This window comes from Netta rufina (assembly GCF_964035555.1).
Source record: "Netta rufina genome assembly, chromosome: 14".
NCBI lineage: Eukaryota > Metazoa > Chordata > Aves > Anseriformes > Anatidae > Netta > Netta rufina.
In genome coordinates this window covers 11,937,134-11,960,389 of record NC_140137.1, presented here as the reverse complement: position 1 = coordinate 11,960,389, position 23,256 = coordinate 11,937,134, and the positions used below count along the sequence as shown (strand labels likewise).

General features: G+C 59.4%; 1 protein-coding gene across 1 annotated transcript; it reads left to right on the top strand.

Moving 5' to 3' along the window:
- Nucleotides 1–1,369: 1,369 nt before the first annotated feature.
- On the top strand, nucleotides 1,370–12,922 carry HRH2 (histamine receptor H2). The gene is made up of 4 exons (XM_084295191.1): nucleotides 1,370–1,498; nucleotides 6,423–7,936; nucleotides 10,986–11,144; nucleotides 12,702–12,922. The coding sequence occupies exons 2-3, from the start codon at nucleotides 6,825–6,827 to the stop codon at nucleotides 11,002–11,004; spliced, it is 1,131 nt and encodes a 376-aa protein (XP_084151317.1). The 5' UTR covers nucleotides 1,370–1,498; nucleotides 6,423–6,824; the 3' UTR covers nucleotides 11,005–11,144; nucleotides 12,702–12,922.
- The last annotated feature ends 10,334 nt before the right edge of the window (nucleotides 12,923–23,256 follow it).

Below are 23,256 nucleotides of genomic sequence, written 5' to 3'. Positions count from 1 at the left end.
TTGGGGAACCCTGGCCCAATAGCCAGAGCCCTTTATTCCCACAGAGCACTTCACAGCCTGAGACTTCCAGACCAAAAAAAAAAATCCCTCCTAGAGCACAGCCAAAGGATAGAAGTCAATACCCTAGCGACTTTGGCTGAGGAACATTCCTCAGCGGATTTTAATCTTGTTTTGCCGGAGGGTTCCCTCCGTACCACGCAGCAGCTGCTCTGCGTCCCTGCTGAACCACAGCACTGCCACTCAGCAGGAAAACTGGAGCTCCAGCAGACCCCCGGCTTATTAAAGATAGATCCGTGCTTGGGACTGCAGAGGTAAACACATCAAAGGTGTTTTGCTGTGTGTGCCAGGGCGGCTGGTGTCCCTCTTTGGCTGGGGTTGAGGCAGGGGTGTTTTTGGCACTGGGGCATCGCAGCGTGGCTGGTGGAGGAGCCAGATCCAACTCTGCCTAAGCTGGGGATCCTAGGGCCTCATCCTGCCCTCAGTGAGACACGTCAGCCCCTCGCTATTTGCTGGGGGCACAGAAGTGACCGGCGTTGCTCACCCCAGCCACATGGAGCCATCAGGATGGCCAGGCTTGGCCAGAGCTCTTCTGCCAGCCCAGCCCTAGGGCAAGAGTTAAAAGGGGAATTAGCTCCTTGCACAGCTGTCCCAGCAGTTAATATTTGCACGAGGCTTTGAAACCCATAAAAGAAACATATGAGAAGCAGGAAAGGCTGCCACTGCCTGTTTGTCACTTGGCATGCCCCCCGCAGCCCTCCGAGTGGCACATGCAGGGGACAGTTTCCACCAGTTTGGTGCAGCCCCGAGGGCAGCACCCAGCCTGGAGCATCCCTGCTGCTGGCCACGCTCTTGGAGCCTCTGTCAGGCACTGGCAGGGCAGCATGGGCTCCTCCTGCTGCTTCAACTCTGCAGATTTCTGCCCCTTTTTCCTTTTCTTGTCCCCATGCAACCAGAATGCCTTGACACCCCTGACACCCCTCAGCCAGAGAGCCCTGCAGCCTCTGAAGCACCTCAGACACCCAAGCTTCAGGCTCAGATGTGTTTGGGGGCTCACACTAAACACAAAACCAGCTCTACACCAAGACCCACAGCATCAGATCTCCAGCAGCAAGCAAGCTCCTGTCTGCAATGGGGAGCAGCTCAAGGGGCTGCTCGAGGGACATCAGCAGGCACCCAGTGCCTTGCTGGGCCTGGCACGGCTCAGGGGAGCCCCACACACCGCGTGCCCACAACACCACTCCTCTCAGCATTTCAAATTTTGCCAGATGATAACCTCGACGTCTGAGTTCAAGGCTGTGATCCCACCCCCTTGTGATCTGACTCATGTTGCAGTCAGCGCGCTGCCTGGATATTGGTAGGCGAGGAGAAGGAGGGAGGGCAGCAGGCAGCCCCAGCTCACACACGCGCTGCTCCCTGCACAAACCAAGCCACGCACGCCGGGGGAAACTTGGGGCTCCCACCTGCTCCAGGGGCTGCGGGAAACCGGCGCCGTTCCCAGGTAAAGCTTTGCCTGCTTCTTTTTCCTCTTGGTTGTTAGCTGGTGAATGGCTTTCTAGGTGAGAACTCGGAGGGGTCGGTGGGTCGGGGTGTGCCAGACACCCCCTGCTTGGCTCAGAGCGTGAGGGCGGTGCCGCTCCTCACCTTCGTGCTGTCCCCTCACACTGCCCCGAGCAGAGGGCAGTTTGGGGACTTCCGCTGGTGGGGACCAACAAAACAAAAACTATCGGGCATTGATAATTTTTGTTCTTGATAGTTCTTTAGTTCTTGATAGTTCAAGACCTCTTGAAGAGAGGGGTCTTGGGTGCAGCATTCCTGGGGTGCAGAGGCAGCGCTCTGCCCGGCAGGAGTGAAGCATCTCGCCCCAGAAACCTCCCCACAAGGTTTGCTCCTAAACCAACTTCTTGCACCTAAGCCAGTCCTTCCAGTGTCTCCACTGGTATCTGGGACTGGTCCCCAGGCACAGGAGGGGGGTGTTGTCCTCAGGACTCCAACCCAGCCGTGGGTTTGGGGCAGCAGGCTGGATGTGGGATCTGTGCCATGACTCGTGCAGCTAGAAGCACATCCAGGAGCCCGGCACCCTTGTTTTCAGTTTCACCTCTCTCCTGCAGTCACCACAGAGCAAACTTTTCAAGCACTGCCTGCTCTCTGCCCATTTCCGCATAACCCTTGGTGCTCTCTGCATTCAGAGGGCCCAAACACCCTCGCCCACAGATCCCCTGCCCTCCGGGGGGGACAGGACAGAGGGCTGGGAGCGTGGTGGGGAGGGGGATCGTGTCCTGCCTCCCCAGCCCCTCTGCTCACACCGTAGGCAGCAAGTTCTGCTATGCATCAGTCAGGTTTCAGGCTGGGACGGGGTAGAGAGAGCAACAGGCAGCAGAGGGAACTGAGGAGCAGGGATAAAAGTGCTGGGGGTGCTGCCAGGTGGGACCCCCCTGCCTGTCCCCCAGCCCCAGGGGTGCAGAGGGGCTGGAAAAGGACCCAGCCACAGCCGGCACGTGCCCATCAGAGCGTGGGCGCACGGAGGGCAGGGGGAGATGGAGATAAGGGGGCCAGGGATGTTCCAGGGGCAAAACCACAAGTGTGGGCGTTGGGAGGAGCACAGCCCTTCCAAAAGGGTGCTCTGACAAACCAGAAACAACCCCACACCCTCAGTGAGCCCCCGCAGACAGCATGACAAGCTGGCTTCCGCGGCACCCTCACCTCGCCTTCGAGCCACGCTTCTGGGGAATTTGGGTTTCCCCCGTTTGTGAGACAGGTTCACGGCTCCGGCACAGGGTGGGAACAGCCCTTTGGCAGCTCCCAGCCCTGCCTGCTCCCCACCACCAAACCTCAAACATCCTCCTTAACCCAGCAGAAATCCCCCCCGCCCTGCCACGCAGCCCTGCCAGAAGCACCTCTCAGTGTACCCAGCTGTTTAATCTCTTGATTAAACACTCGAGCACCATTCTGGAAAAAGTCATGATGCCATGCTGCGAGCTCCGTGGGGCCGGGGAATTTGCTTTGCTCCTAAGTGACTTGTGCCAGCGCCCTGCTCGGACACACACCAACAGAAGGCAGGGACTTTTCGGGTCTGAGGGACCTGGAAACGCTCCCCACAACAGGCTGCCATGCCCAGGCACTCGCCGAGCACTCCCTCCTGCCCATCTATCTGCTTTCAACCTAAGCTTTTAACAGATTTGCAATGAACCTTTTAAGGCAGAAGTAGAACCACATGAATGGAGAGCAGCAAACATATTACCGATGCTGTCCCATTAGCCTCACTGCAAAAGCGCACAGAGAGCTGGAACAAACAGCGCCAAAGGAAGGGCTGCTGAGATGAATGGCAGGGGGAGCAGAGGAAGGGAAAGTGCAAGAGAAATTTCCCATAGATAAATCACAGCCTCCTCCCCGGAGGAGATAGATTATGTTTTAAATGCAGTGGGTCAGTCGTACATGGGCTTCCACAGAGCACAAAATAACCCTTCGGGCAGGAGGCAGGAGTTACTACCAGGACTGTGAGGAGGTTAAACTGGCTAATGGGGAAGGCGGTAGGACGTTGCAACAGGAGGATCAGTAGTGCTCTGGGGAAGGCTGTTAATAGAGTTCCTTAAACATTAGTCTAGAGATGGAATTTATTTAATGGTTATCCTTAGTGGTCTTGGCTCAGAAAATGGAAGCCCTTCAAGAAAATGCACTAGTGAAATGCCTGGGAGAACTTTTGAACCAGGCAGGGGACTTGAAGTGCTGCAGGAGAAGAACCAAAGGACCCAAAGATCAACAGAAACAAAATGGGCTGGCACAAATTCATACACTTAGGGACTGTGAGCAGCCAAAATAGCACAGGAGAAGTACCAGGCTTTTAGGGAACCCTAGGATGTCTGTAGGAAAACGGCTGCAGCCTGACCAGGTCTCGCAGCAGCGATAGCATCCATCAGAGCCCCAGCACTGCTGGGGAAGGCACTACAGGGACAACCAGCAGCGATGCCTTCCTCTGCTCCCTCGCTGGCTGGAGGGAGATTTTTGTCCACGAGCACATCCAGGCCGTGCTAATGGAGACAGTCAGGTAGGTGTAAAACCTGCCGATGAGACAGGGCCGGCAGGGTGTGATTTATGCAGCCCATTGCTAGAAGGGCTGCCATGGGAAACGGCCGCCCTGGGCGTACATTGAGGAGAACATAAATTCACCCTGCTGAAATACAACGGGAACTGAGGACCCACATGTTGGATGAAGCTGAGCAGACAGAGTGGCAGAGGGACAGTGCTGCAGGAGAGCAACCCGAGCTGGGTGCTTCACCCTGGGCATTGTGCACCTCTCCCACCCCCTTTCCCAGCTCAGGTTTTGCCTTTCGAGCACCGTGCCAGGACCCAGCCCATGGTGCTGCATCCTGCATCCGCCCCACAAGTCCTGCCCCAGCCCGTGGAAAAGCAAAGGCTCCTGGCAGCTCTGTGGGGATGCTCCACCCCGTGGCTCAGCAGCTCCATATCACACTTGGAAATGCTTCCTACTCCCTGCCCAAGAAAAATAAAGTGTCTGCTTCTCACCCCGAGCTAATCAGAGAAGCAATAACAAACAAAACTGTCGGTGACCCGGTCAGCAGGATCAGCAGCGCTGCCTGTACGAGGGGATTTGAAACACAGAGGAAGGAGCAGACCATGCCATGAGAGTCTTGGCAGCATAACCAGGCTCCCTGGCCCACAGTCGGGGTGACCCTAGCCACCAGGCAGGCTCACCACGGTGGGTGCTGAGCCCCCTGCACAGCCCCCGTGAGCCAGCAGCAGGAGCGGGCTGTTGGTGTGCGGTGGAGCAGCCACGTAGGAGGCTGCGATCCACCCACGGCATTTTCTAAGCGTGCTACTCCCCCTATAATTTATCCTGCCATTTCCAGCGCGTTAGGAGTAATGAAAAAACATCCCTTTCTCTTGGAAATACCCTTCTCCGCGAACAACCTGTTCTCCTGGCTGCCAGCAGCAAGCCGGCAGCGCTCGGCTCGTTCCCCGCTCCCTTTGTGCGCGAACAAAGAGCTTGCTGCGGAGAGAGCCCGCGCTGCAGGGAGGCGAGGAAACGCTCTGCACGCCACCACCACGGCTGAAAGCACCGCATCCAGCTCCCAGCAGGCTTCACCCCAGCACCCAAATTCCCAAGACCCCCCATCTGGCACCAGGCTCGCTCCATGCAGCAGGAGGCATCCCACGGGCCGGTTCATCACTTCACACTCACTCCTAATTCCCTTCGAAGCAGCAGGGCTGCAGGTGTCACCTCCGATCCCCACGTGGCTCCCGGCAATCAGCACTTATTTACCCTGGCACTCGCTCCCAGATGCTCCCTGCCTTGGCTTGCTTGCCTTTAACCTTGAGTCAAAGGCACACATCAATTGAAGAGCAGCCCAGCCCGCTCCGTGCCATTATCTTTTTCTTGACAAGTGAGCATGTTATAATCTCACCGGCGGCCTCTCCCAGGACCTCCTCCTCTCCTAGAGTCTCTTCACTTTGCCTCATCTCTGCACCCTGCAGAGAACCAGCCCCTTCCTCCCCAGCCTGCTCCCAGCCCCACTTGCTGATCCCTGCAGTGTTTTGTTTTTTCCTCTGAGCCCCTTCCCGACACTCTCGCTGCTTGCCATCAGCCAAGAGCCGGGAGCCCTGTGAACCTACAGCGGCAAGGTCCTGGAGAACACCCTAATGGGTTGCTGAAAGCCCTCGTGCAGGTTAGAGGGGCTCGTTGTGTGCTTTCTGTCCTTGGAGAAAAAAAAAATAGCTTTTTGTTATTTATATCCAGGCAGAAAGTAATCATAAAAAGCAAGTCTGCAAGGGCTGCTCCCCACTCTGAACCCCTGCCCCACAGCAGGAGCTTCATCCAAGCACGCCCTGAAGCTCTTGGCTGCTTTCAGCCACCATCAGGAGCAGCTGATGGAGCTGGCAGAGCCTCCCAGCCAACTCCTGCCGGGGTGTCGGATCGCTCAGAGGGGCTCCCTGCTCCCCCCAGGACCCCAAATGGAGAGAGCAGGGATCTGTGCTCCAGGATGCTTGAGTCAGCACAGCTGCTGACAGCAGGGACCAGCATGAGGCACGGGACACTTCAAAGCCCAGTTACAGGCACAGATCAGCTGTGGAGCTTCATAAACCATGCAGCAATGACTAATTTTACTAGGTTGCATAATTGAAACATGCTGCTTTCTCAGGAAAACTCTTTCCTCTGTTCTTCCTGGCCCCCTTTTTACCACCAGCCTGTAGGGACTCATTTCCTCAGAAACCCCTGTCCTTCGCTCACCATCGCTACGCTACGTGGGTGCCCCAGGGCTGGGCGGTGTCCCCAGCTGCCAAGGGACTCTCTGGTTCGTGTCTAAATGGTCTGAAATGCCCAGGGAGGCACAGATGCCCTATTTCTGGAGGGGCTGGTGATGGGAATCTCAAGGGACCGTTGCCCTTACTTGGTGCTTTCTTTGCAGGTTGTCCTCAAGAAGTAGTGAAGCTCTGTCCCTGCAGAGCACTGCCAGCCACCATCTCCAGCCCAAGCACACAATGAGGCAGGTGTGAGACCCGATGGGACACAACCTCACCGAGGAGAGGTGAAGAAGGCAGCTGAGACCCACCAGCAGCTGCTGCAGGGGATCAGCTCCAGCACCAGATGAGCCACTTGGCAGCAGCAAGTCGCAGGGCCATGGCTTTCCTAGACCACGACACTCCCAGCAGACAAGGCTGAACAAGTGAAGATGACTGCAGTGTTCTCTGAGTCACTGCAGGCCCAAAATTGGCTTGGAAAAGGGCTCTAGGGCTGCCTGGTAGAGGCTCACTCCAAGCACCCGCAGAGCCAGGTGAGAGCAGGACCGCTCCATCCATGCGACCGCACCATGGATCCGTGTAACAACGTCACAAACGCTACAAAACCCATGAGCTTCCCCCTGCAGCTGCTGGTCGGCTCCTTCCTCACTGTCCTCATCGTGTTCACACTCTGTGGCAACATCGTCGTCTGCCTGGCCGTCACCCTGGACCGCCGGCTCCGCAGCCTGACCAACTGCATCATCGTCTCCTTGGCCATCACCGACCTGCTGCTGGCCCTCCTGGTGCTGCCCTTCTCTGCCTTCTACGAGCTCACCCACGAGTGGCCCTTCGGCAGCACCCTGTGCAACATCTACTCCAGCCTGGACGTCATGCTGTGCACGGCCTCCATCCTCAACCTCTTCATGATCAGCCTGGACCGCTACTTCGCCGTCACCACCCCGCTGCGCTACAGGCAGGTGGTCACCCCCTCCCGGGTGGCCGTGGGCTTGGTCATCATCTGGGCGGTTTCCTTGATGGTCTCCTTCCTGCCCATCCACCTGGGCTGGAACACCAATGGGACGGCCGTGCAGAACACTACCCCCAACTGCACCAAAACGTGCGATCTGGAGGTTAACCCCATCTACGGGCTGGTGGACGCCCTGCTCACCTTCTACATCCCTCTGGTCATCATGTGCGTCACCTACTACCGGATATTCAAGATAGCGAGGGAGCAAGCCAAGAGGATTAACCACACGTGGTGCTGCAGCAGCAACAGCCCCATGCCACCCATGGTGAAGGAGCACAAAGCCACCGTGACGCTGGCGGTGGTGCTGGGCGCCTTCGTGGTGTGCTGGTTCCCCTATTTCACCGTGTTCACGTACCGAGGGGTGTGGGGGAACAACAGCGTCAAAGGAGCACCCATGTCCATCGTCCTCTGGCTGGGCTACGCCAACTCGGCGCTGAACCCCATCCTCTACGGCACGCTCAACAGGGATTTTCGGGTGGCCTACCAGCACTTGCTGCACTGCTGGAGGACAGGGGGAGCCAGGAGCTCCCGCCTGTCACCCCCCCAGAAGGGGCGGCCCAGGGGCAGGAACTGCAGGCAGGGCCCCAACAGGCAGGAGGGGCAGGAGGGGAAAAGCCTGAAGCTGGAGATCAGGAACGGGAAGGGGACCTCGCTGGTTGACGGAGCCCTCCAGAGGTAAGAGTCTTCTCACCCACAGCACCCTGGTGGTCGGTCCGTCCCTGGGAGGAGGGCAGGGGTAGGGACCTCATTTTCTAGACCTTCATTTAGCCTGCAAGTCATTAAGCACCGAGCTGGATGCCCCAGCAACAGGTCCTTGCCCAGGCACCCCTTGCTCTTTACAACCCAGCACCAGTGGGGGCCCTGCCTCCATCCGTGCTGGTGGCACAGGTTCAGCTACGCCAGGTGGCTGGGCACCACCGTGATCACAAAGCATCCCTGGCTTCTCTGGGTAATGGGGACCACTTTGCCATCAGAATTTGCTAACAAACACACCACGGGGGTGTAGCTGTTATTTACAGCTGCTCCCAGGAGCTGGCCATGCCCTGTTCTCTGGGGGCAGGCGGCTGGCACGGCCACGGGCACTGGGGAAATGTCGCTGCCTGTCACAGCGGGGACAAGTGGGTGTTGTCCCCAGGGCGCAGACTGTCAGGGCACCTGTGGTCACTCTGCGAGTCCCTGCAGGAGCGGAGCTCTGGGTCCCCATCCTGGCTCTGCGGGTTCCCCTCTCGGCTCCAACACGCGCCCCAGCGTCGCGGCTCTAGGTCAGCATCAGCAGCGAGCTCAGCCAACAGCAAGTTCCATTCCCATCTCTGGAAAGAAGCAAGAATAACCAAAATTAGGTTGGCAACGGTTTTAGGAATGCAAACAACCACCCAAAACTGAAGCCAAAAATTCACCCATAACCACCCTGAGCCCAACAACCCTGGGGCACATCCTGGTAGGGTACAGTCAAGGAGAAGACAGGCTTGATGTGGGTGTGCTCCGTGGTATCCCACATCCCCAAGAGGTCAGCCTGCACCTCCTTCACCTCCCCTGAGCATAAGGAGAGCAGGGACATGTGCTGTCTGCTGCCATGCAAGCTGCTGCTCCCAGGTTTTAATCTAACCTCTAGGCAGTGCCTGATAATTCTCCGATAGCCCAGAAACTTTCCATCCTGCAGATAAGCTCTCCTTTCATTCCCTGTCCTCAACATGCCCGCAGAGAAGCTGTGCTCGTGCACGTGCCCTTGGTTCTGTCCCCAAAACGGGCTCTGAAGCCATGGGAAGGAGAATGTGGGGAGGTGAGGCAGAGGACAAAGCCACACAAGAGGCTCAGCCCCCATCACACTTCCCTGCATGCTCAGGCAGGGCTTGACCAGAGGCAGAGGAAGCTGCCCCAGGAGACACAGCAGGATGGAGGAGCCAGAACAAATGCAAACTGCAACTCTTCTTCACTTTCCAAGTCAATAATAAAGAGTGGAGAGGGACAACATTTAGCAAACACAGTTGCAGGTGTATATCAAAACATGCACCTGGCGTGGTAGCGGTGTTTCTGTAGATGTACCAAAAGGGCTGTGCTGTTTACACAAACAGAAGCGCAGCTCCCGGACAAACTGGGAGCTCGTGCACTGGGGCTCTGCGAGAGGAGGACGTTGATAAGCCACAGGGAGACAGAACAGTGCAGGGAAAGCAATTAGCAAGAGGAACAACCATCCAGGGGGGGTTCATCCTGACAGGACCCCGGCCCACCAAGGGCAGGAGCACCTCGGTGCTCAGCAGATGTGCTGAACTGATGCAGATGATGCAGCACTGCCCCGAGAGCAGGTAATTGTGGAAGGAGAGCTGTGCTGCTCCGGCACAGCACCAGCTGGGGCTTTAGCTATTAACTGAGCATCTCTTGCAATGCAAAACACCAGCTGGTTCCTGCTCAGGAGTCATGGCCAGAAACCCAAGGGGACACCAGAGGACACCTCCAGCAGCCCAGACGGGGTCAGGGCAGCCCCAGAGAGGGCTGGGTCAGGCCCCACGACTTGCTCAGCGGTGCAGATCGGGCCCTTTCCTAACGCTCAAGTAGATCTGAATGAGACCCATGAGAAAGAGCACCTCCCGTCCCCTTCCAGTGGGACAAGGAGATCTCTTTCCCATCTGGGCTTGCTCCCAGGGGAGCAGGACTTCGAGGGAAGCGGGTGAGTGGCAGCCAACGCTGCAGCAGTGCTCACAAGCAAGACCCAGGCACTGCAGCAAAGGGAGGGGGGAGACCCAAGCCCAGGGATGTTTCTTGACCTTTCTAAATCCAGAAAACTCTTTCCCATACTACGCAGCACCACTGCTGTGGTTTCTGCTCGCAATCAGATAAAAGGTAGCTCGAGGGCTGAATGATCGGTTATTGCTTTTACTTTCTCTATTGCTTTTACTCATCTGCCTGGAAGTGATGCACCAAGGGCTGCGTGGGGCCCTCCAGCCTGTTCCCTAAAAGCCAGCACCACCGACACCGGGTGCTTGCCCTGCTGCTGGCAGGCAGCCGGGGTCCACCAGGGTTACCCGGTGGCCGCAGGAGCTCCCGGAGCAGCCAATTTCACCCCGAGCTCAAACCAATCTGGCTCCTCTCCTCTAGAGACATTAAGAGAGAAGGCCAACGTGAATCATTTCACAGCCCCATGAACCTCTCCAGATGAGAGCAGAGCTCGGAACGGCCACATGTGGTTATTCAGAGCAGAGGATTTTGAAATGCTGCCCTTCATAACAAAGTCCTTTCCTGTTATGAGGCACAAAGAAGAGACCAGCGAACAATAGTGGGAATCCTGGAGAAACACAGGCGGTCTCAGGGGTGTCAGGAACAGGGACGGGGACCGGCCCCAGCGCTTCCCTGGAAAACAAGAGGCCCCAGGCACAGCACAGCCACTGGCACAGGAGAAGTTTCTGTAGGTTGCGACCAGGTAGGGTGGAGCATGCAGGGCTGAGAGGGAACACAGCTGCTTCCCACTGTTCACTGACCAGGGAAGGAACTCACGTAAACCCAGTAAAGGAAAGCAAAGGAGCCAGTTCCATGGAAAAGGACCTGTCCCGGCCACCACGTCCTGCCCCGGGCTGCCCTTTCCAGGGGCAGAGCAGGACAGATCCCAGGCAGGCAGCGCCTGGTGGGCGTGCAGCCAAATCAGGAGCACTTCGGCTCATCCAGGCTGGCACTGACCCATCTGTTCTCCCTCTGTTCTTTGTGTCCTCATGTGCAATTTCAACCTTTCCAGTGCCAAAGCCTTGCCGTGAGTCTCAGCCAGCCTGCTGCCCTCAGACACGTCTCCCAGCCTCTGCTCCTGGCTGCCCTCCTCCAGCATTCTGCAAGGCTGAAAGGACAAAGCTGGACTGTCCTCAGGGAGAGACTCGACGGCAGAGGCGAGGGCTATAGGGTGAGTACGGGGCTGGGGGTTCTGGAAGGGGCACCTGCTGCATTTTTTCAGGTCCAGGCATCCCACCCTGACGGCACGTGGGGCAGAGAGGGGCAACACCAGAGCCCACTTGGGAGCAGCGTTTGCTCCCAAGCCCAGGGGAGGTGGCCAGCGCTGTCCCCACCTCATCCCCCAGGTACCCTGGAGGTGTGGGGGCACAGAGCCATCCCATAACGCCCTCAGGCTGCCAGCTTCCCTGCCGGCTGCTGGGGAGCTGCCTCTGTGCGCTGCAGAGGCAGCTGCGCCCAGGCTGCAGGCTTCCAGCACGCTTCATTTTCATGCAAGCCTGCACCAGCGCAGCACAAATCACAGGCAGCTTTTGCAGGGACTCCGACCAGGCCCCCGAGGCAGGGAGCTGCTGCCAGGCATTGCCACTTTCCCCAGCAGTGCCAAGCTGGAGGACGTGGTCATTCGCCACCACGCGTGGGGATGCCTCCGAGCTGCCCAGAGCCACTCGGCGCAGCCCTTCTCGGGAAGGGCCAGGCAAGGACACCCCGACCTTCACACGCCCCCTCAAACACTGCGTGCTGATAACGTGGGTTCTCCTGTATTGACTGAGCCCTGGGGGCAAAAAGTAAGTCACCTGCACGCTGCAGGCTGGGTGAGCACGTCTCAGAACTACTGATCCGAGCCAAGGGCATGCTGATGACCCCGTGCATGGGTCCCCACGGGGATGGGGGTTCCTGGGTGTGATGTGGGGGTGCCAGCATGGCTCAGCAGCAGGTCGCAGCTCCCCAGGGTCACATCACCGCTGTCCCCAGCCCAAAAGCAGGAAGCAGTGTGAGCCTTGCGTCAGCAGGGGCAGAGGGAAAACCAATTCCTGTTTTACTGCTTCATGCTTTCCCTCCGTGCCACACACACCTTCCGAAAGTGAACGACGTTCACTTTCCATGAGGCAGAGGCAAAACACCAGCTTCCCCCAAGACATCACCAGCCCAATCAGCAGAGTGAAGCAATGTCAATCTAGGGAGAGGTTTGCAGATCTGAGGTCCTGGCGTGACCACAGATTTCCTCTCTGTGAGGCAGGGGTGGAGACAGGAAACATCACCCCATGCTGGGGACACATCGGAAAGGGTCCCCAGCAGGAGCCACATGAAACCCCACAGCACCCACCTGCACCATCAGGAACAGGCAGCAGCCAGGAGGAGAGCACCGCTCACACTAGGGGACACCTTCAGGGTCACTTTGACCCAGTTATTTGCAGAGGTGACAATCCAGCCACTGCTGGCTGGCCCTTGCAGAGGGGAAGAGCAGGCAGAGAAAGCCACGAAGCAAAGCTCTGCTACTCAGCAGGGTGTCAAACGAGGTGACCTGGGCAACGGGAGCCTGCTGAGCCCTGCCCCACCAGCAGCACTCGCTGTACACAGCGCTGAGAGCATCCTCACAGCACCACGCCGCGTCCCTCCCAGCCGCACAGTGTGCTTAATGCAGCCCCCCTTAGGCTGGGAAGCAGGAAAATGGAACAAGGGAACCACCCGCACCCTGCACGTCCTCTGAACCCCCTCTGTTCCCCTGCAGGATCCCTGCGCTGGCACGTGGCACTCGCTCCCTCCCCAAACACTACCGAGGAGGCCTCTGCCTGCCCCAGTTTCTTCCCAGGAGGACGGTGTGCTTGAAGAGCCACGAGAAGAGCTGCAGAAGAGCCTCTCCCTGCACCGGCAGGGCCAGGACACCTCCAGCGTGGAGCCCCCCCGCCAGCAGGCAGCGGTGCCTGAGAGCCAGCGCATGCCCCCAGCAGGGCCGGCACGGAGAGGGGAGGGCACAGGGTGGGGAAAAGGGGTTTGGGCCACAGCCTTGGTGCCCTAAGGGCCACGTCCATCCCTCAGAGGGGTGGGTGACGTGCAGAAGGGCCACCGTGGTGGCTGCTGACAGCCAGGAGCACGGGACACCCAGACCCACAGCATCCTTGTGGGGTCAAACTGGAGTCCCACCTCGGGGGGAGGTTTTGGCGTTGTCGGGGCCATCACCGCTCCCCCTGCCAGCTTCACACCCCCAGCCCCACCACAGGGAGAGGGGTCCCGGAGCCCCCTGTGCCACGGGGAGCCGCCGAGCAGCCGGGCTCCGTCCCCAGGCTCCGTGCTCCCCAATAGCTCAACACTAAGACTGCGAAGCCAGGATGTCTGCGACTGAGCCTGGGCAGAAGTCAGCGGTATAAAAACCTATTTAACTCGGAGGGAAAGTGAGATGGTTGATTTCTTCGGGCCAGAAGAGCCTCTCCATCCCCCGGCACCCCCCTGTCCCATCCATCCCCATCCCTCCGCCGGGCACACGCAGCACCGGGAGGGCAGCACCGGGAGGATGATCCCGGCTGGTCCCAGAGTCGGTGGAAAGGGGGAGGTCGGAGGGGGGGGCCCGGCCCGCCGGGGGCGGTGCTGCAGCTCCGGGCCCCCCCCGTCGCGCCCCGGGGACCGGACCCGGCGGCAGCGCAGGCTCGGAGCTCCCCCTGCTTGCGGCCGGGGGCAGCCCGGCCCCGCTCCCGGCCGGGTCCCGGAGCTTATCCGGGGGGGTCCCGGGTCGGGCTGAAGCCCCCCAGCCCCTCAGACCCCCAGGCTGGCTGGAGATGTTGCACCTCGATCCCCCTGCGAGACCAGCGCCCACCTCCCCCTTGCGCCTTTGCAATTAGCAAGCGGCTTGCAGAGAGCAAGGAGGGCTCGGGGAAGGGCTGCAGCCCCCCCAGCACCCAGCCCAGCCCGGCTCAGAGGGGTCCTGGGGGCGCTGAGCCCCACCAGGGTGGTGGCACCGTGCAGGGAAAAACCTGCATCAAGGTGACAGCCAAGCAGGCAGCGTCCCCTCCCCGCTCCTCCCTGGGGCAGGGAGCTGCGACCCCCCTGTGGGGCTCGGGGGGGCACCCCCAGATGTCGGGGTGCCAGCAGAAAGCAGCCCAGCACGCAGAGGACTCACCTCCTGCAGCACAGCAGCCAGGAGCAGGCCCCACAGCACCCCCACTTCACTCAGCCCAGGGAGGAAAGACTGGCAAGCACACGCACCCAAACCCCTGCCACCTATGATAACAATTAGGGACTTATTTAATTGCGAAAATAATTGCAATTGAAGTGTTTAATTACCATACTAAGCAGGAAGAGCCGCTCCCGACTGTTTCGGTAGCACTCCCGATCCATCAAACAAGGTTTGGGGTTGTTGGGTTTTGGTGTTTTTGTTTTTGTTTTTGTTTTTTTTTTTTGTTATTAGATTGCAGCCCTGGGGGGATGAAGAGATTTGCTAATTAGGGTCCTGGAGAACAGCCACCGATTCGCAAACACTTTTTAATTTCAGTACTAACAAGGCTGGAGGGGGGAGGAATCCAAAACGCAGAACACCTGTGGCAGTGGCTGCGCTGCTGCCGCCCCAGTGCCTGGCACCGCGCGGTGCACGGACCAGCCCGATGCCGTGGGGATGAGCTAGGGCTGTGCCAACACGAGCAGGGTGAGGCCGATGCTCCTGGTCCCTGCATCCATTCCCCATCCGATCCCATCCACTGCCGTGGCTTTACCGGTGCCAGCTCATCCCAGCCCTGGTGCCCTAAGGGCGCAGCATCAGAAAACTTCTCCAGGTGGCATATGGTTTTGTTCTCCCCTACACAGGTGAAAAAAAAAAGGGGGATTAAATTCTCTCTACAAGCAGCAATTCTGGGAGAAAAGGCTTAGGAAGCTGCTAAACAACACCTGCTTTCTCAGATAAGAACTATTGCCCTGCTAGCCAAGTGCATGGGGACACCCCCACCCCCTTGTCCCCGTGGGGACGCAGGAGCCCACCCTCGCCCTGCTCCCACCCTGTGCTTTCCATCACCCTGGGCAGGAGCCAAACCTCACAGAGAGGAGTTGTGGGGAGGGGGAGGCACAGGGGGGGCAGGAGCTGCTGCAGGGCTCTGCGGCGTCCCCCTCCCCAGAGCGCCACTGAGAAGCAGAGGCTGCCGTGGGCCAGAGGCAAAGGAGCACTTTTATTTCTTTCAGATAGAAGAGAAACATCAGTAGAATAAGAAAAAAAAAAAAGTGTGTTGGCATTTTCTCAGGCTGCCACGTGATTAAGCACAGAGGAGATGGAAAGGTGGCAAACAGCCCCAAGCAGCCAGAAGAATGAGAAACTTTGTTTTAGAAATCCCAAGGTTTGGTTTTCTTCAATAAAATGCATTTAGGAGTCACTCACCCAGCAGTTTTGGCTCTGGGGTCTCGAGCCTCCAGAAGGGCTCTGGGGTCCATCCCCAAAGTGTCAAAAATGACACTTCTAAACCCAAACACCTTGAAACCGAGGAGAACTCCTCCCTTCCAGCCTGAAAGCAATGGGGAAGGAGAGGACCACTGGGGACCCCCCGTGCTGACCCGAGCTGTTTTCTCCTGGCATTTCCCTACTGGGTGTGAATGCCACTGGTGGATGTGTCAGTGGCATGGGGACAGGCTGAGCCCGGCCACCTCGGCTCCGTGACCCCAGGAGGGTGGCCGTGGCCCTAGGAGGGTGTCTGTGGCCGTAGGAGGGTGGCCGTGGCACCGGGCACGTGGCCGTGGGACCTCAGAGGGGACAAAGCCACTAGAGGGCACAAGCAGGACAGAAACGTGTCCCCACGCAGGGCATCGCCCACCCTCACAGGGCAGCGGTGCCAGCAGCCCCCAAAGCCCCCCCATCACCTGGAGCATCCCCCAAAAGCCCACCCTTGGCTCAGGCCCTGCGTGCCCCAGGGTTGGTGTCACGACGCCCTCCGGCCCGAGGCACGCAGGATTGATGCTGATTAAATGCAACGCTGGTAATTAATTTCTCAGAGGGTGGATTAATTTCTCTGGGGTGAATGTTCTTCTTCTCCCCCCGCCTCATCCACTTCTCCCCGGGCTTTTAGCAAAACTGACAGGGAAGGAGGAGGATGGAGCATCCCCGAGGAATGCCTGCAGCCGTGCGCTGCCCGGGGCTGGTCCTAGCAGGGCAGGGTGACACGAAGGTGCTGCTCGTGGCCATGGGGTGGGTGACATCTGTGGCCGTCGCCCCCCCAGGGCAGGTGTCCTGCAGCAGCACATGTGTCCTCTGTGCCACGGCTCCCTCGAGGCACTGGCGCGAGGCCGGGCTGGATGCAAATCCCGAGCGAGAAGCCCCTGCAGACAGCACTATTATGCAGGGCTCTCGATCCTTTTTGCTTAATGGGAGGCATTTTTCTGTTTCATTTCCCCTACCCTCGGAGCTGAAACCGCCTTTCTGCAGCAAAACAAGCCAAGCCAAAGAAATCCTCCTCTCCTTCCAGCTCACAAAGTCCCCTCCCTCCACAGCAGCAGCAGTGCCCAGCGCGCAGGGCTCCCTTTCCCCGGGATACATCACACTGCAGAGGGACGAACAGCCCACAGCCCACATTTCTCCTGCTGGCACCATGTCCCAGCCTCCATTTGGGTCATTTGTACTCATTCCTGGGCTCCGTGTGAAGCCCCCATCCCACTGCCGTGGTCACCATGTGGTTTTAGTAGGACTGGGGACCCCACAGCCCCCACAAACCCCCACAACCCTGGCCAGGCAGCAGCCCCCTGCCCCAGGGAGCCAGCACGGGGCCATCCGTGAGCAGGAGGATGGGACTCATGTGGAGGATGGCAGCGAGGGCATGTGGGGACACCCCGGGGACAATGGGGACAGGCGTACCGACGGAGCTGCGGGGTTTTGTTCTCTCCATTTATAGATCTGCGAATAGCTCCACAAGCAGAGCGTCCCCTTGGCCCCCCTCCGCCCTCCCTCCCCCAAGGGCTCTGTGCCTGCCTCGCTTGCTCGGCCTGTTTCAAGGTTGAGCTAAGTCCACCGTTCGTTATTGGGTAATTAAGCTCTTAATTAACGGGCTGGTTTCCCCTCAGAGCCCTGCCAGCATCTCTTGGCGCTCGGCTCAGACAGGGCGGGCAGGAGCCCGAGCCGACGGAGCCCCCGGGGCACGTCCAGGGAGCGAGGGGCAGGCAGGGATGAGACAGCGAGTGATGCTTACGTCTGCAAACCCCGAGCCTAGAAAACATTCCAATTTATAAGCCTTACATAAATAGAGACATAAATAAATCATTATTTATACCCCTGCGAACTCAGCAGGTGCCCCTGCCCTGCCTGGGGACCGAGCAGGGGAAGGAGGCAGCAGCACCGAGCTGGCCAGGACGTGGGATCAGCTCATGGATCCTGCCCCAAGCCCCTGCCCGCCTCCAAAAATGCAGCGAGAGGCAGCCAAGTGCTTGAGCAGAGCCACCAGGCACTGCAGGGGCTGTCCCGCAGCGCTCCGGGTGCCTGTGCCTTCATCGGGCATCGCTGCCCCTGGCTGTGCAGGGCCAAGCATCCCCCTCACCCCCCCAAAAATGGGGGGCAGCAGGGCTGCAGGTGCACAGCCGGCATCCCCATCCCATGCGTGCGGAGGAGAGGTGAGGTTGGCTGAGCCGTGGGGAAGCTGACAGCGTTTCATTGAGGTTTTATCTCTGCAACTGGCAACGCGCTCCTCCAGGAGATTTAGTGGGAAGCTGCCCGCTCCCTGCCAACAAGGCTGTTTTTTTTTTGTTTTTTTTTTTCTACAGAAAGCACATTATGCATCAAAGTTGAAATTCAAATCCCTTTTCCTCCTCTCTCAGCATATATTTACGAGGCTCCAGATATTCCTTGGTGCATCTTTGTTTGCAGGGGGCCCTCCGCCTGCCCTCTGCCAGCGGTGCAAGAGCTTGGGAAAAGCTCCTGGGCGCACAGAGGCAGCTGAACTTCTCCTCCTTGTCATTCTCCCCCTTGGCTCAACTGTTTCTGGGCAAGCAAGGGGCCGGCGAGCCTGCTGCAGCCCCTGCTGCTTGTTGTGCTGGCTGCCTTTTGCCTGTGCACAGCCCCAGAGCTGCTGAGCCCCCCCACGGACACCCCCAGGGCTCTCCCCACCAGGGCTGCCCCTCTCCCAGGCCGCTTTGTGCTTCTTGTGCCTCCCCAAACCCTCCCAGCCCCAAAACCAGATGTGCTGTTTTTTGGTTTTGGTTGCATTCTGGATGGGGTTGTCAGAAAAAAAAAATACATTTTTTTTTTCCCAGTAATACTCTGATTCGCCTATTTTGGGGTGTTTTTCAAACACGGCCACACCAAAGGGCCCCAGCCTCCCTCGATGCGTCAGGACAGGCCCCGTGCCTGCAGTCGCTGGAAAATCACGCTCCGCTTCCAAAAGGGAAAGCAAAGTGTAAATCTCTCTCCCAGACACACATTTGTTCCTCTGCAGCGAGAAAAAGTGGTGAAAGCTTTAATTTCAGAGCTGGGAGAGAGAGAGAGAGAGAGAGAGAGAGACAATAATATATCAGCAGCACCCCGATCGCCGAGGAAGAAACCATCGGGTGTGGGATTGGAGGGACGGCAGCCGCGGTGTCCCCCTCCCCGCCTGCCGCCCAGAAAAGCTGCCGGTTTCCCTGCCGACCCCACGCTCTTACCTCGCCGCTCTCCAGCTGTGGCTGGGGGAAATTCGGCCGCCTCCTCACGGCGGTGGCGATGACGATTATCTCACAAGTGTTTGCCCAGGAGCGCTGGGACCAAGGTGGGGGGAGGCGGCTGGAGGGGGAGGCAGTGATTTCTCTCCCCCCCCCAAAAGCTGGGTTTGGCATTCAGCACGGGCCGGCCGCGGCGCCGAGCTCTCCCCCGAGGTTCCCTTCATAAGAGGGAGCAAATTCCACTCTCTGTCGAGGGGGAAATTTGCATTTGAAATATCCGGCCTCCAAATGTCACCCGGGCTGATCCCCTAAGCTCAAGAAATGCGGCGGAGCGGGGAGGGGGCCGGGGCTTGCCGCCGTGGACCGACGGGGAGAAAAGGAGAAGCCCAAGGTTAAAAGCATCCGTGGGTGTTTGATCCGGGCCGAGGTCGGGGATGCAAGTGAGCACGGCAGTGGTCTTCCTCCTCTTCCACCCTCTGTCGGGCAGGACCCCTGGGAATGGGTATCGGAGGCTCAGCCACCCCAGGATTAGGGATTTGGTGTTTGAGATTTTATTTACACAATAAGACTTAAGCGATTGCTGCATGAAGTGTAGGTGGATTCTCTCCGATGCCTGCAGAGGGATTAGTGCCTATAAGGCAGCGAGAATGAGCTAAAAATTGGAGAGATCAAAGTGCAGGAAGAGGAATCCCACGTTCCCAGTGATGCTGAGGGGAAGGGAGGAGGATGCCGGCGGTCAGGCCTGAGAAGGTTGGAAGTGGCAGCCCAGGAAAGCCGGGGGAGAAGCATGAAGTGATCGTCCCTCACCCCTGCTCCGTGTCCAGCAGGACATCCAAGGCACAGGGGAGTCTCAGTGTCCCCTGAGGCCGAGGTGACCCCACAAGGAGGGGACACGCTCTCCTGGCCCTGTCCCCGCAGCCCCCAGCCTGCTGCCTCCTGCGCTGCGCCGCCCCAGCGAGCCTTCTCCTCCTGACCTTATTAAAGCCGCCGGGCTGCAGGAGCTGATTCGATTAAATCGGGGCACAAAGCACTGTCCCTGGCAGGCGAGCGGGATGGATGGATAAGGCATGAAGTCCCCTCGCCCCCGGCGCCTCGTTAGCTGTGCTTTACGTGCCTGCACGCCAGGCACGGCTGCGTGCCACCTCCCTGCGGCCGTGCCGAGCTCTGCTTAGGGGCTGGGGCAGCCACCAGGGGTGCCCAACACGTCTGCCAGCTGTGGGACACAGCCCACGACCCCAGGACAGCCCCAGGGACCTGTGAGCCCACACCAGGCTCGGGGGGTCCTGGTGGTGGCATCTGCAGGTGGCAACATCTGCAGGCGGCTCCTCCTTGCTCTTCTGTACCTGCATGGACCGAGTTTGCTTCATCACTTGGGCTCTGAGTGCTCAGGCAGAGGCAGGGGGTGCGTGTGCCCACCAAGCATCCCCAGGCCCCTCTTCCACTCTCAGGCACAGGACAGAAGTTTCACCCTCATCCCCCTCCTGAAACCCGCGCGCAGCCAGGCGTTCCCTCCCCGCTAATGAGCCTGCAACGCTTTGGAGAAGGACTAATTCCTTCCCTCCTTAATGCATGGGAGCTTCTTACGCTAAATCTATACAGGCACAATTAGCATTATTCATATTCCATATGCTCCGCTCCCTGGTGATGAATATTAATCTGCTCCCCGCTCCCAGGCACTGGAGATAACGGCGCTGCACTGCGCCGCGGCGGCACACACCGAAGGAGCGCTGCCGCAGGTGGAGGGAGTTTCCCTCCCGCGTCAGGAAGGGGAGGCTCTGCAGCTTTTTTGGGGGGGGCTGCAGGGCTCCTGCCGCGGGCAGAGTGGGATAACGCAGGGTGTTTGCTTTGCTCATGCTGATCCGGGACCCCCAGGGCCACCCCGGTGCCCCCAGCAGAGGTGGGAACTGAGCGGGGAGGGGAGCCCGGTGCCCCCCGGCACAGACACGTTTTGGCAGCCTGGGGAGTTTTGGGAGGTCCTGCACAGCACCAGGAAGCCCTATGGGACAGCACGATGTTATAGGGTGCCCTATACCTCTGGTGGGTGCTGCTCGGATGACAGCCCCATGGTTGGTCCCTCTGTGGGCAAGCCGGGATGCAGGTGCAGCCACCACCCAGTGCACGAAGCCCAGCTCAGCTCCACGGCACGGATCCAGCCACGCCAAACCTTCCCTCTGCCCCTAACCCAGGGCCGGCGGCACCAGGGCTCAGCCCCTTTAAATCCCTGCGCTCGCAGGACGTGCTGGGACGCCGTACGGGGAAAAAATAAGGCAAAGAAATGATTTTCTTCTCGCCGGAAAGCTTGGAGAGCTGCCCGCTCCTCGGCAGCGCCTTGCCAGCCCTCCCACGCACCGCGCGGTGAAGGACTGCAGGGGCCAGCATGGGCCGGGGGGGCCGGGGGGCCAAGGGGGGGCCTGTCCATGCCGGGGGTCCCTTCCCTCCATCTGTCCCCTTCTCCAGGGCCATTCCCCATCCCTGCCATCCCTACAGGGGCCCTGGGCTGAGACCTGCTTCTGAGGGAACTCGTTGCTCGAAAAAAGCTAAAACTCTCCCCAAATCCCTGCCGGACTCCCCCACAAGGAGTTGCAAAGTGGGGCCAAAGAGATGCAGGGGCTGGGGGCCGGGGGGGGCAGGGGGAAGCCCCGAGCACCCCCCAAGGTCACTCTCCCCCTCTGCCTTCACGCCAGGATGGGTTTCTTCATTACTTACCCAAGCTGTAAATTGTCTAATTTGGAGCACACCATTTATCCCTGATGTGCACTTGAGCAGCCAGATTTTGTTTTCAGGTGTGTAATTAATTTTTTTTAATGTGATTTCTCTCCTAGGAAACCGCAAACAAACAGCTCTGGCTTTCGGGGCCGGGCTGCTGGGGTGAGCGGCGGGGCAGGGCGCGGGCAGGCGAGAGCAGAGGCCAAATCCTGCTGGATAACACCAAAATCCCGGCTCTGCAGGGGCAGGATCATCTCTGCCCCGCTGCCACCCACCAGCACCCGGCCTCCCCCATCAGTGCCACGCTCCCCTGGCAGCAGCGAGGGGAAGCAACAACTGCTCTCCCCGCTCCGGGCTCAGTCTGCTGGGAATTACCATTTTTATTAAAATCTACCATGTCCTTGGCTGCGGGGAATGTGATTTGCTCCTGGAATGAGATTACGGAGCTTCCCGAGGAGCTGGGATCGGCCTCGGCGACTTCTGCCCTCAAGGCACGTCCCCGTGCCTGGCCGCACGCGGGTGCTGGTGGCACGGAGGGGACAGGGACACCTTGTGCTGCTGCTGGCACATGTTCCCTCACCGTCCCACCGGCAGCAGCCACCCGCAGAAAAAGGTCCCTGCTGCATCCCCTGGGGATGAGGATGCCAAGGGCCTGACACCTCGGGGGGGTTCTGCTCATTCCCTTCTCTGCTGTGACCCCCCGAGAGTGGTCCCCGGGCTGAGGGCTGGGGCTGAGCACTCTGCACCCACCCCGTTTGTTCCCCTCTGTGCCGGGGAACCGGCTCCCAAGGAGCTGCTTAGCATTCAGAGCAGGTGCCCGCGCTGTTTCAGGGCAAAAACTCTCGAGTTTGGCTTCGCAAACACATCGATCTTCTGCAGCCTGCCGTAAAGGGCAGCATCTCCGCACCCACCTGCCGAAAACAGTTAACAGCAGAGGGTCCCAGCGCTGTGGGGCCAGGCTCGGCTCTCCCAAACCCCAAAACATGCGGCCACCTTCTCCCCAGCACCTTCTCCCGCCAGGTTTGGTGCCGTGCGACCGCATCGAGCTCATCTGCCTGACGGGCAGGGCTGCTTTATCTGCCTTCCCTCTCCTGATAAGGGCCCGGCTGCGCGCTCGCCGGCCTGAGGAGATAATACTTAAACAGCTTCTTTTCTTACACTTCACGCGGGGATTATTACGCCTGCCTTGAGTCCCCCCTTGCTGCCAGCACGGGAAAAAATCCATCACAGCGCATCGCCAGCGTGCAGGGCAGCACCGAGGGCTGTCCCTTCCCGCGTCCAGCCGGGGAGCTGAGCACCCCCTGCACCGCCCGCACAGCACCAACGCTGCCACCAAGGTGACCCCCCCGCTGCAGGAGCACGTTTCCTGCACTTTGCTCCAAAGTGTTTGCTTAGGAGTGGCTGCAGCTGCCCCGGAGCCCAGCTGCCTGCTGCGGGAAGGAGCCACGTCCCCTGCCAGGGATCGGTGTTGGCCCCGCATCGCTGTCCCCACGGCCACGGGAGAGCCACCAGCCCCCCAGTGTCTGACTGCCAGGCTCCAGCGTGCAGTTTTGGAGCTGATGGTCTGGTATAGATCATGGCAAAGCGGGAGCCCCCCCGGACAGCACCTGGATGGCTTCTCCTGCTAGGAGGAATGGCAAAACCAGCAGCTCCCCGTAGCAGGGTGAAGGCTGGGGAGAAAAACGACTATTGATCGCCCTGCGAGTTCAGCAGCGAGGCTCGCATGGCCACGATCAATAGCACTGGAGAGGTGCTGGGCTCGCTAGGGGTTCTGCATCTGCCTGGGGTGTAGGGACAAAGCCCAAACCCTGGCAGCACCCAGCACAGCCCTGCAGGGTGCAGCCCCCACCGTGCAGCCCCCCCGGGCTCCCTGTGCCCATGTTTCCAACCTGAGGAGGAGGAGAGCAGGGATGTGTGCTTGGGCACAGCAGGGGCAAGCGAGCAAAGCAGCCATCCCTTGGCCACAGCTTCCCACCCTGGTGGCACAG

Bases quoted from the DNA above. Each gene is read 5' to 3' on its own strand.
- HRH2 (XM_084295191.1), top strand. From the start codon at position 6,825: ATGGATCCGTGTAACAACGTCACAAACGCTACAAAACCCATGAGCTTC.